The 13,409-nt window shown below is 40.7% G+C and overlaps 1 protein-coding gene across 2 annotated transcripts in view; it reads right to left on the minus strand.

Annotated features, from left to right (window-relative positions):
- SETD3 (SET domain containing 3, actin histidine methyltransferase) overlaps positions 1-13,409 on the minus strand; it is a 182,043-nt gene that overhangs the window by 17,404 nt on the left and 151,230 nt on the right. For both annotated transcript variants that reach the window (XM_029597913.1, XM_029597912.1), the window contains exons 10-11: positions 1,401-1,567; positions 429-514 (exon numbers count right to left, since the gene is read on the minus strand). In XM_029597913.1, coding sequence (XP_029453773.1) covers positions 429-514; positions 1,401-1,567 — 253 coding nt within the window. The remainder of the gene's footprint in view (positions 1-428; positions 515-1,400; positions 1,568-13,409) is intronic.

Genomic DNA, 13,409 nt, shown 5'->3' on the forward strand with positions numbered 1-13,409 from the left:
ATAATCATGAAATTCTCCACCTACAAAAAGAATTCTATTGATTGTGAAATCCAAAACAAGTTATATTTTAAAAGTCTGCATGTCACAATAAATAGAAATGACATGAATCAGTACTGAGACTGGTAAGTGTTGTTGTGGTTTAGTGCACTTTGGTGGTACTTTTCCACTCAGAACACTATCGAGCTGTGGAATCCGTTGCCAGAGGACGGGATCAAGGCAATGAGCACCGTGGGTTTTGAGAGGTTTGGACTTAAGGATGGATCATTCAGACTAGAGAGTGGCGAGCCCTCTTATCTGACCATCTAACAATTCAGTAAGGAGGAATTCACCTTCTCTTCCATCTTTCCTATCAACGAAACTGTCTCTGACCCACACATCCTTTCACAACTCAAAAAACAGAAGTCCACATCAGCAGATTTTCTTTTTACCTTCAGTCATACAAAACACTCGAAGGAACGCCAGAAGCTGGGCAGAGATTGGCGGCTCAGTGATGTGCAAGGCAAAAACACTGGAACTGACAAAAAAAAGAGACAGATTAGACAAGCAAGGGTTAGTTCAAATAATGTTCTGTAAAAAACCATCACTCGCTCTACACCTGGTGACCAGTCTGAGGCAGACTTGTGGAAAATGACACCAACAAATTATTTTAGGGAACTGATGTTTACATTTCGCTCCATTTTGTACCAAGAGAAAACATTAAAAAAAAAAAAAAAAAAAAAAAAGACCGACCCTCATTTCTTGGAAACACAGAGGAATCTAAGTCCCTTGCTCTCCCTCCCAGGACAGCAAGTGTTACCCTCACGATGACTCGTGGTTGCCACAACCTGATGACTGCCTTTACGTATTAGATAGGAAAAATGCAAAAAAAACCCCAAACCATTACATAATAATGAACTGGACTTCAGGTGATTTCAAAATGTTGACAACCCATTATGAGATTACTTAGGTCTAATGCATCTTCCCATCAAAAACTGACAAATTCAGTCTTACAGCTGTCTGTCTGTCTAGCGGTCAGTGTTCTTCGCTGTGAAATGGTACATCCAGGTTGGATTTCCAGCTCAGCTCCCGTATCTCAAGTTAACTTGTGGCTCCTTCTGAAGCAAGCAACACAAATTGGTTCTGTCTGAGGCCTCCCCCCCCCCCCCCCCCCCAAAAAAAAAAAAAAAAAAGTCTTTCTATTCTACTCCCTCATGATTTTTCTTTCTTTTTTTTTTTTTTTTTTAAACATGTTCTCGGCCAATACAGTTATATCGAGCTCAGATTTCCCATCATTTGTTAAACAGAAGGAAGAAGCCTGAAGCCACTTGCAAGGGGCAACAATTTAATAACTGATTAGATTTTGTACAGTCTGAAGTAATTTGTGTTGACACCAAGCCACCAAACTGGTGTGCATCACTTACGTGGGAATACCGGCACGAGCCAAGACCTCCGACTTCATGGCATACAGCCTGTCGCTTTTACTCACGCCAAGCTTTATTTTCACCCGATCGTGCGAATTATCATCAAAGAAGAAACCATTGTGGATCACAAATTCGGCATTTGACCTAGTGCCATAAAATATGTAAATCTAAAATAAATAAATAAAAATAAGTAAGATAAGTAAATAAATAGAGGGAAAAAAGCATAGAATTAAATAAGCTGTGTCTGCCAAAGGGATGTTGCTAACCCCCGATAATTTTTCTTGGGCGAATAAAAATGACAAGTTAAGGCAATGCATTTATTTATATATTCTTATATTCTGCAAACTCAAAATCACAACCTCAAAACCATAATCACATGTAATATAAACAAATAAAACATTCATATATCAGCATAAAACCAGATTAAAATCAAATCGCTTAATCTTAAAAAAAAAAAAAAAAAAAAAAAATCATATGGCTGTTTAAAAAGAAATACTTTCAAGCTTTTCCTAAAACGTAAATCAATCTCTGGCTAACTTTAGGTTTAACTGTCTACATTCAAAGAACATATCCAGTTAAGTGCCAATCCTGGGGTCATTATCCCCCGCCCCCCCCCCCCCCCCCCCCACCCCTTCAAATGTTGACAACGGTGGCAGTCTCCAGCCCCTTCCCAATTACACATTAAAATTAACTTAAGCAGTGGTAGCCCTCACGCCCCTTAACTTCATATCCAGAACTCCCAGGATGCTGCAGAAATGCAGAGTGGGGGGGGAATACTCTCCTAATACTGAAGTGATGGGAGCTCTAACAGCTCCAGGCACTTCTAATGTATTCACTTCACCGACAGCGAATGAGCCAATCCCCCTTCAGCACTGGGTTCTCAATGGGGATTGGCCCAGCAGGGGAGTCGCTCTTCCCAGTCTCAACTTTAGATTTTTATTTATTCATTTTAATCGGGAAGGGGAGCGAGGGCTGCTGCCGCTTAAGTTAATTTCATTTAATTTTTTTTTTAATTTATAACAATTTTTAAGCATTACAATCAAGAATACCTTGATAGAGATATACATGGTCAATCCCAAATTTGTAACATATAAAGTTTACCAGTATGAAATATAACAATACCATACGTAGTTACTAAGTCCTCAATATAGGGGGGATTCGTGAGGAAACATTAAAGGCATATACCGCAAACATTTTTCATAAGAAATACAGACGGTCTTAATCAGGGACCTTACATCCATTTATAGAGCTTTTCTAGTTATATTACTGAGGGGTTGCTGCTCCTGGATTACACCAAATGGCACTGGTAAGCCCCTGTCACATGGTAGGGGCTAAAGGCCACTGGCTCCATTTTGGTTTGTGGCAGCCGAGGCCCTCGTTTGCCGCACGCACAGTTCTGATCACATACCGCTCTATACTCTATTTAAATTACTTGCAAATGCAAGCCGCGTCTAAACCCAAGCCACAACACATAAGGCCCAAAGGTCATCCCTCCCAAAAAATAAAAGGAAAGACCATCCTTCCTCCAGTAAAGTTAAACTGAAACTCCACATCCTCTCTAGGTGTTCCCCCCCCCCCCCTTTTATAGGAACAGGAAGTGACCAACACAGAAACCCACTTTGTATAATTCTCCTCTGTCTACACTGACGATACGGACTTCCTAGCAGAGACTCAGTAGGGCTCTACATAAGAATATAATGACCTGCATAAGTATTGCAGGTTATTGGACTTATTGTATGGTTGCCTGCTAAGCGCTAAGTGCTTATGGGTAGAATTCTGGGATAGTAGGAGCGAGTAGGGAGGAACAGGGTCATGGAGTAGAAGTGAGGGAGGGCTTGGGCGATGGCAAGGAGGAAGGGGGGTTTAGTTAGTGAAGACGGGGTGGAATAAATTGCTTTAAATGTCATATAATTGGACTATGAAAGAGTGGGATATGGGAAGTATAAAGCAACTATAACTGTTTTACACATTTTGGCTTGGTGTACATAAGATAAAAATGTACTCTGCATGCGTGTTTGACATTCTTGTGTTTCTTATATCTTTAAACTTGTTTAAACATAAAGTAGGAGTTTGTTTCATTGATCTACATAACATACTTTACATTTTCATTGTGAAAGAATGATTAGAGAAATATTCCAAAAATAATTATGAATTAAAAAAGTCTTAATGGCATAAACCTTTATACCCCTTCATTTAATAATTGTAGCTGGTGTAATTTCCTAGAATATTTATGACTATGAACCAGAACATGTATACAATGTTGAACTAGAAGTTGAATGCTAACACACAGTATGTGGTCGTTGACCAAGAATATGTATGCGAATCTTGTAAATTGTTGTTATCTTCGTCTGGAACGACGGTATTTAAAACAGCTAAATAAAATAAATAATTGGTGGAAGGCCCTTTTGCAGCAACCAACCATAACTTCTATCTTAGTTAAAAATTTGTTTGAATTGCGCTACATTGTATTTTACCAATGACCTGGTCTGTATTTGATCTGTCCTGTAAACCGACATGAAGTCAACACGAATGTTGGTATATAAAAGTGAATAAATAAATAAAAATTAAAAAATGAATTGTTTAGGTGTCCACCAACTTTGCACAGCAGGATTGTGCAGTTGTTGCTCATTCTTAGCAGAAGTGCTCTTTCAGATTAGCTGGTGATCATCCGTGAACCTCCGTCTTCCAGTCTTGGCACAGATTTTCTCTTGGATTCACGTCTGGGATTTGACTGAGCCACTGGAGCACATTTCACTTTCTTCTTGCTTAGTTGCCCCATTGTTGCTTTTGCTTTGAGCTTAGGATCATTGTCCTACAGTCTCTGTCTATCAGCCCGATACAGTAAAGTGCGGCCGCGGTTACCCCGCTCCTAACTCGCTTTCTACTCACTTTCCGGCCGCGTTAGCCCTTCCTGCGATACACTATCCCCTTTAACCCATCCTCACCGCCTCTTTAAATCACCGGGTAACCCCTTCCGCCCACGGCATGTATATTAGATGTAAACCATCGAATTAGCTATTCCCTCCCATACAGTAACGCGCGCCCCGACTATCGCTATTTTACCCTGCCGTTTTGCCGCGCGTTTAACCTGATTATTTACCGCCTACCATCTAGACCAAGTCAAGTATCCTATCCACTATTTTGTGAGGAAGCTCCAAAACTGCCCCTGTAATTAGGAAGGGATCTGGAAGGAAAAAAAATCTGATATTTTCACTTTTACAAAGTCACAGATTTATTGTTAAAGGATTATGTAATGAAGTGTATCGAACAAGGACTTATACATTGTTATTTACTTCAGTTCACAATTAACTATCAGTAAAGTTATGATGGAACCTCATCCAGAATCCAGCGTGCTTATACCTTAAAGACTTTTTGGAAAACGCTCAGGGCCTTGAAGAGTGGTCATTCTCCCCCCTTCCGGGGAATCCTGGAGGAAAATGGGATTATAGACATATACAGTGGCTTGCAAAAGTATTTGACCCCCTAAAAAGTCAGCAGACTTGTGTAGATTAGAAATGACCCTTACACAGATTGTTCCAGACAGTATGTTTATTGCAAGCCAGTACGCTCTTAAAGTAAATTTTCAAAGTCACAATTCATTATTTCTCTGCGTTTTTTGTAAAATAAAATTAAAAACTGAAAATTGCTGCTTGCATAAGTATTCAACCCCTAAAGACTAGTACTTGGTAGAACCATCTCTCTCTGCAATAACAGCTTTAAGTCTGCTGTGGTAAGTTTCTACCAATTTTGCACACTGTTTGGAAGTGACTTTTGCCCATTCTTCCTGGCAGATTTGCTCCAGGTTATTCAGGATGATTGGATGATGCTTATGGACTGCAATTTTCAAAGAGTGCCACAGATTCTCGATTGGATTGAGAACTGGACTTTGACTTGGCCATTGCAGAACATTCACCTTTTTATTGATCAACCACTATGTTGCTTTGGCTTTGTGCTTGGGGTCATTGTCCTGCTGCAAGGTGAACTTTCTTCCAAGTTAGCAGACCAAAGCAGGTTGTCTTAGAGTATCTCCCTGTATGTTCCGCCATCCATCCATCCTTCGGTTTTAACAAGATGCCCATCCCCAGTGAGGAAAAGCATCTCCACAATATGATGCTGCCACCCCCTTAACTTTACTGTTGGGATGTGTCTGCTGAGGAATGGGCAGTGTTAGGTTTGTGCCACACATAGCGTTTTGAATTTTAGCCAAAAAGCTCTATTTTTGTCTCATCTGATCACAAATCCTTATCCCACATGTTAGCTGGATCACTGATGCTTTCTGGCAAACTCCAGATGCGCTTTGTGATTTTTCTTCAGTAATGGCTTCTTTCTAGCCACCCTCCCATGCAGGCCAGTTGTATGCAGGGCTCTGGATATGGTTGACTGGTGCAACTCCACTCCCTTCTCAGCCACTGAACTCATTAGCTCCTTCTAAGTGACTGTTGTCCTCTCTGGGGCTTCTCTCACAAGTCGTCTCCTTGCTCAGACGCTGAGTTTTGAGGAATGGCCTTCTCTAGGCAGCGTCTGCCTGATATGATGCAGCTTCCATTTCCTCACAACTGATCCAACAGTGCTCACTGGGATATCAAAGCACTTGGATATTATTTTCTAGCTTTTTCCTATCTTGTGCATGTCTATTACTTTATCTTTAATTTCTTTAGAATGATCTTTGGACTTCATTTTCACAGACTGACCTGGCATTAGGGTTGTTTTTTTATCCAGAAAACCTGATTATTATTATTTTTTTTAAATGATTCATAAATAGAGGTCAACTGTAAGCCAAATGTTAGGGCAATATCTTTCATCTGTGTAAACTTGGAGCTTCCACAGCACAGGGGTTGAATAATTATGCAAGCAGCATTTTTCAGTTTCTAATTTTAGTTTATAAAAAATGCAGAGAAATAATTAATTGTGACGTTGAAAATTTACTTTAAGTGCATGCAAGTTTGTAATATACATACTGTCTGGAACAATCTGTGTAAGTGCCATTTGCAAGCCACACAAATCTGCTGACCTTAAGGGGTCGAATACTTTTGCAAGCCACTATAGGAGGTACAGACATCTTAAGCCCTTGGAGTCTTAATTGAAGATTTCAGCTGAGGGATTACACTTATGTTTAGAACACTGCTATGGGATCTTGCATCTTTCTCAAGTAACTAGAAAAGATCTCCTTTGCAAAAATATAGTTCTCCTTGCCAAATTTTCCATCTGCATCATATTGTGTAATAGATTATGCCAGTGCCAGTATGAAGGCGGCACAGTATCTCTACATACAGTAACATCGATTTTTTTTCCCTAACAAAAAATCTTCCTGCAAACATTTTCCTCTCTCTAATTCTTAACAATGAAATATCAAATACAGCTTCCTTTGTACACTGAATAGTTTGACCTAAAATCTTACTGAGAAAGCTGGTGATTCTATGGTAAAAAAAAATCTGAATTTGGGGGAAAGACCAAAAGGCGGGTGTTAAAGATCCAAGACTGGAACAACATTTCTCATAAATATCCAACTGCAAATTTAGCTTTATATGCACAAACCTGGGAAATATAAGCCCTATATAGAAATGTGTATTGTATATCTCTCAAATATATGTTCCCTGTAATTTTTTTTTTAAGTCTCCTAAAACTGCCAAGTTATCAACTGTAAGAGAAATATCTACATCTCCAAGCCACTTAATTAAGAAATCTTTGCATGAGGTTTACAATCTAACTTTTGTAAGGCTATATATGAGGTCCAGATATCACGGTTCGCTCCATTTGTTCTATGTTAAAAAAAAATAAAATCCTAAAGCTTTGCTCCCAAATTCATAGAGATAAAAACTAGAGACTGGACAATATCTGTTGCAAATATGCAAAAAAATAATTGTCAAATCGTACATTCCTTCAACTGCTGAAATGACATCTCAGCTCTGTTACCTCTCGCATGCAGAATCTGAATACCACCCATCCTGACCCACTTATAGAAATTTTGAAATTTACCTCCTGGTAGAAAATCTAAAATTACCCTTGATCAGTAAAATATAATCCTGGTCATTTTGATAATCCTGTTCGGAGTACCAAGATGACCACAATTCTGTTCTAGAAATCCTTCCCACCTTTATTTAAATGTCCATGACTACTAGGGTCCATGACTACATAGGGGATTTCCAGTGCCTGTGCCCAAAATGTCCACTACCTCAATTTGCCAAAATTCAAACTAGAGCATGATCTGCCATCTCAATTATTCCAAAACCACGCTTCAGCTATCTTAGAAAAACTGTTCCTGGATGCCAAAAGATAGTCGATCCTAGAAAATAAGGAACGGGCGTAAGAAAAATGAGTGAAATCTTTAGGGTGCAATATTCTCCCAAGTGCCAACCATATTCAAATTATTATTCAGAAAGGGGATTCCTTTTTTTAGAATGCACTCTCTCATTAGACAAATCATTTAGTCAACCTAAAGTCGGGTTAGGCACTCAAGTCCCCAGGCCCCCATAATTAAAGTTCTAGTTCATAACCTATCACCTTCTTCAATATCACTCTGAAAGGAGTATTCATGCTGGGGTGGATTTTATAATTTTGTGCGAGCACGTACTTTTGTTCGCATACCAGGCGCGAACAAGAGTACGCGGGATTTCAATAGATACGCACGTAGCCGCGCGTATCCATTAAAATCTGGGATCGGCGCGTGCAAGGCTGCCGATTTTGGGCAGCCTGCGTGCACCAAGCCGCGCAGCCTGCCTCCGTTCCCTCCGAGGCAGCTCCTAAATCGGAGCGGCCTCGGAGGGAACTTTCTTTCGCCCTCCCCTCACCTTCCCCTCCCTAACCCACACCCCCCGGCCCTATCTAAACCCCCCCCTACCTTTATCGCCAGATTTACGCCTGCCAGAGGCAGGCGTAAATCTGCGCGCACCAGCGGGCTGCTGGCGCGCCATCACCTGACCCAGGGGCTGTTCTGGAGGGCGCGGCCATGCCCCCGGAACGCCCCGGGTCGAAACCACGCCTGCGGCGCCGCACCCGAAACGTCGAGTCACCTGCACCACGCCCCCGAAACGCCGCGTCACGACCGCCACGCCCCCCGACGCGCATCCCGAGGCTTGTGCGCGCCGCCGAGCCTATGCAAAATAGGCTCGGCGTACACAGGGGGGGGTTTGGGGTAGGTTTTCGGGGGGTACGCGCGTATCCTACGCGCATACCCCTTTGAAAATCTACCCCAATTATTTGATGCATGAAGGTTACACAGAGCAAGCTGGCCAAACAGTTCTGCTTCCAATATCAACACACACCTCCAGGATCTTTATTTCCTGTTTGACCACCAAAGAAATAGATTTATGTACCAAAAAGGGCCATGCCATCTCTCTTGGTAACAGCAGAAATGAACCACACATCACCAACATTTCCATTTTTTCTGCTTAAGATAGTTTAAATTTTGATTTTGTTTGCTATATGTGTTTCATGTTCTGTAAGCCGGCTAGAACAGAACCTGGCAATTAGGTGGAATAGAAATTATTGTAAAGAAATAAATGCATGTGTTTCCTAGAACACCATATCATCAGCTTTTGTTTCTTTACAGAATTTACAATTTTTTGCCTTTTAAATTGCAGAATTAATTTCTCCCACATTCCAGGAAATTAATGTCATCCCACTTCTACTCACCTCTCAGAAACAAAATCTGTCCCAGAAAAAATTTCTCCCTCCATATTCTGAGCGAGGACTTGCCAGTCCGGGTTCTTGCACCTATCGTACCCCCCATGGTTCCACAAACGTTTCCCCTGTGTGAGATTACTTGGTAAGTTAAGTGATCCCATAATTTCTCCCCCCCCCCTCCACACAAACTACTCACTGTCCATGCATGGTATCCTGCCCTACCCCACCCGCTATCAGTTACGCCAACCTTATCGTTGCCACTCTTGTGGTCTTGGAAATGTCACTTCATTCTCCATTACTTCAGGGACAAAATTAGATTGTGAGCCCTCTGGGAACAGGGGAAATACTTACTGTAACTCGTCTTGAGGTACCAATGAAAAGGCATGAGCTAAATACACAATTAAAAAAAAAAAAAGTCACAACCTATATATCCATAGCATAGTTACCCTTTTAATTCCCATCCTCCCTAAATTGTCTCGAAAAAGTCCAATATCAATATATTCATAAAGGTAGATTAATAGCACATTACTTCTACATTGATCTTTTTAGCAGGCATGTGCGACTCTTAACTGTCCAGATTAAACCTTGAACGCCTATAAGCAATCCACTTATTCAGTCCAGACACAGTCAGCTTCCTGATCCAACACCAAATGACGTTCTGGACTCCATAATGTTGTATAGTCCGCTGCTCAACCACAGATGGAATCTGAAAAGAGTTCTTAGCCATGCTTAATGTCCATTTTGCATTAACCAATATTAGCATAATATATCTATACTATGCCAAGCTTATGTCATTGCAGACAGTTGGAAGCTTGCCTGCATATTTCTTCACTGAAAAAAAAAAAAAAAAAAGAGAGCCTCAAGTTCTGCACAGCAAAACCATGCAGAGTTGAGTTCTATCCTTTGTGTTCTCCAATGTACAATGGCTGAGCATGCTTAACTTATTTTGCGTGTGGCAGATTTTGAAGCTGGTATCTATGCTAGTCCTGGTAAAACCAATCAGCTTTCAACCCAATTATGTCTTGCATCACTAATATATATATATTTTTTTTTATATCACATAGCATCGTGTTAATAGTAGCAAAGAACTTCCTTATTCTCATCCGTACCAAATAAGAGAATCAGAGTTATTTAATTATCAAGTCAGGGTCACACTCCTGGCTCTAATTCACTTTATCAGTCTTCTGTTCATCTGCGGCCTTCACTCACCTCCTTTTCCAATTGCAAGACAAATTTCTGAGTCTTTGGTACCAAACTGAAGCATGTAGCTTCTCCATTATAAAAGTTACATGCAGCTTTGCAGGATAAAGCAGAGTGCAGTGAATTTTCAAATCATGAGGTTTGGAGCACAATAGTGCAAACTCATGACATTTCACAGATAGTTTAGCTGAGCAGTACTGGAATATCTACACTTTACTGTTGTAAGGAATTGCTTGCCACCCTAAAGAGCTTTTAATATTACAAGTTCAAGTGCAAAATTCAAAATTCATGCAATCACCACATGTGATCTCCCAGCGGATTCTTTCTGCAGGCCCACAGGTTGGCCTGCTGAAAGTCTCCACCGAAAACAGCCATAATACTCCCCCTGGCCTAGTTCAATCGAAAGCTAGGTTTCCAGATATCCCTAGAGTTCACTCTTGGCCACACACAAATCTCAAATTACTCCTCAGAGATCTGTTCTCTACATCTTCACCCTTCTCTTTGTACCTCTGCCCGGACTCTAATTCTCCAGGTCTCCTGTAGCACCTTGAATATCATCCAACAAATTCTATACCCTCAGCTACACCTCCATCATACACTTACCAAAAGAGATAAAAGTGGACATAACTGAGTTTATCATATATTTTATTAATCTCAGAGTCCAAAGCTTTAACCACTGCTGCCATTAACTCCATGATAGTTGCAGCATTCAGCAGCCTAGTCGCAGTTTCAGCGTTATTCGCTGCCATCGGACTCCTGTGTCTTTATCTTTTGCTGCTTGGGATGATATTTTCTTGACCAATTTAAGCATGTTTGCTTACCATAAATGGTGTTCTCCATAGACAGGATAAATTATCCATGACAAGTGGGTGACATCATCTGACAGCATCGAACGGACCCTTCTCTCTAGCTCAGTAGAGCTTTGACCCTACTGAGCATGCACGAGCACGACCTTGTGAACCTCTTCAGTTCATTTGTACTTCAATTTCAGGTAGGTAGGCAACTCTTCAGGGAGGTAGGTAGTTGTAAAATATGGCTAATTCAACCTGCTTTCAACAGAGAACACCATTTACAATAAGCAAACCTGTTTTTCTCCAATTGACAAGCAGGGCTGAATCAGCAATGATGAGTGCGGAGTCCCTTGCTGAGGGTTGCAGAAGTGGAGCATCTACTGAAAAGGTAAACCTGGCTTCTCTATGCAGAGTGGACTACCCCGAGAACAGGTTATGCAAAACTGCCTGCCCAAAGCTGACAAGTCTGGAGAGGTTCTCCAGACAGTAGTGAAATATGAAGGCGTGCACAGATGACCAAGTTGCAGTCTTATTTCTTTAAAAATCTTGTATTCCACAACTTCTATACAGATAGCGTTCAGCGCTTTGTAAATGTCTTCAATGGAAACAGCCTTCAGATGAGCAACTGACGCAGCCATGGCTTAACTTGACGAGTCCCGATGGTACACTTGTCAACTGCTATTCCCAGCCTGTTGGGATCAAAGGACACAAACAGTTGTGAGGCTTGATGATGAGGCTGCATTCCCTTCAAGTAGTAGGCCAATGCCCTTTTGCAGCCCAACATCTGAAGCGCTTTCTCTCACCTATAGGCGTAAGGCCTTGGGAATAAGATGGGAAAAACGAAGGACTGATGTGAAAGGCAGAAGCCACCAGCAAGATGGTTCCGAATATGGTGCAGAGTAGTACTGGGATATCAGAGTCAAACAAATGCCACTCTTTTTTTTTTATGAAGCCTGCACTAGCTCTTTATTGTTGACTGGGCCAGGTTTAAGTTAAGGACTCTGGTGTTTCAAGCTCTAAGCAGCAATGGCCCTTTTAATCTACTCAATAGGTTACAACAGTGAGTTGTGAGTCGACCTCTGGAATATAGCCAAGCAGCTGTTTTGAATATTCCTTCTGTGAATAAAATGCAAAGGGCCTAGTTTAGGTCAAGGGCTTTATCAGTTGTGGCTCGGTTTACCTTTTGACATTAAATTAAGAAGTTTAAAACGTGGGTTGGTTTTTTGTTTTGTTTTTTTTTTGCTGCAGGTAAGGATTCCTTCTAAGTTGCTGATGTTTTATACTGGGGAGGTTGCTGATTAACTTGGTTGATATGTGGGTGAGTTATGTTGTTGAGTTGCAAGGGGCTCTAGGCAGGTAATTTCTTTGGAAAACATCTAGAGTTGCTGATTGTATAATTTGTTGGGGGGGGGGGAGTGTGTACTCTTTTTGTTAATTGCAGGTAACATTTTGTATTTTTCACATTATTGTGATTGTTATTGTAATGATTTTGTTTTATGTTGTATCTGATTTATTGTAAAAACTTTATACTGTCTTTTCTGGGAGGCCAGTGTAAAAACAATTTAAATAAATGAAAATAATTCCATGATCTCAGACTTACAATCAACCTTACTACACTGTTCTGAATAATCTGCAATAACTACAAAGAGGTTTTTTTCTTTTTAAAGTAAATCCATATACAGTGCATTACAATAGTTAATCTTAGCGACAAGAGACTGTACAGCTTGCTGTAAATCTTTTGTGAACAAGAAACCGCAGATGTGTCTAATCTGATGCAAACTAAAGTTAAAAACTTGTACAAATCAAAGAGATGTGCAACTCTAATGTTAAATGAACATCCACTTGGATGCCCAGTACATGGTTTTGCCAATTTCTGCAGAAGCCTATTTCACATAGCTTAATTACTGGCAGAGCCAGTAATATCACAAGGCTTCTAAATCCATAATGGCTCTGATTTTTTGGGTTCACCTGCAGTTTATTTAACCTCATCCATTATACAATACAACTCAAGCTGTTACTTAAACTCAGTACCACCTCCGCTTGCTAATCTCCCAGGGACATATAAAGCTGTATGTCATCTGCATACATAAACAGCTGATTATACCAGCTTATTAGTTTAAGCCAGCAGGACTAGAGATAGGAGTGATCCTTGCAGAACACTGCAAGCTAATGATCAGGAGGCCAAAGAACAATCCCACAATCAGCCATTTTCTATTCATCAAAAAGGAAGCAAACCTAGTAATCCTATCGCCTGCATTCTCTGAAGAAGTGAATGATCTGCTGTTGAATGCTGCAGTTACATCTAGTAGTATCACTGCAGAATCTACGCCTTTATCTAGGCATGACAGCAGATAATCAAGGTTACCAAGGTAGTTTTGGTACCTTGATTAATAAA

This window comes from Rhinatrema bivittatum, chromosome 4 (assembly GCF_901001135.1).
Source record: "Rhinatrema bivittatum chromosome 4, aRhiBiv1.1, whole genome shotgun sequence".
Taxonomy (NCBI): Eukaryota; Metazoa; Chordata; class Amphibia; order Gymnophiona; family Rhinatrematidae; genus Rhinatrema; species Rhinatrema bivittatum.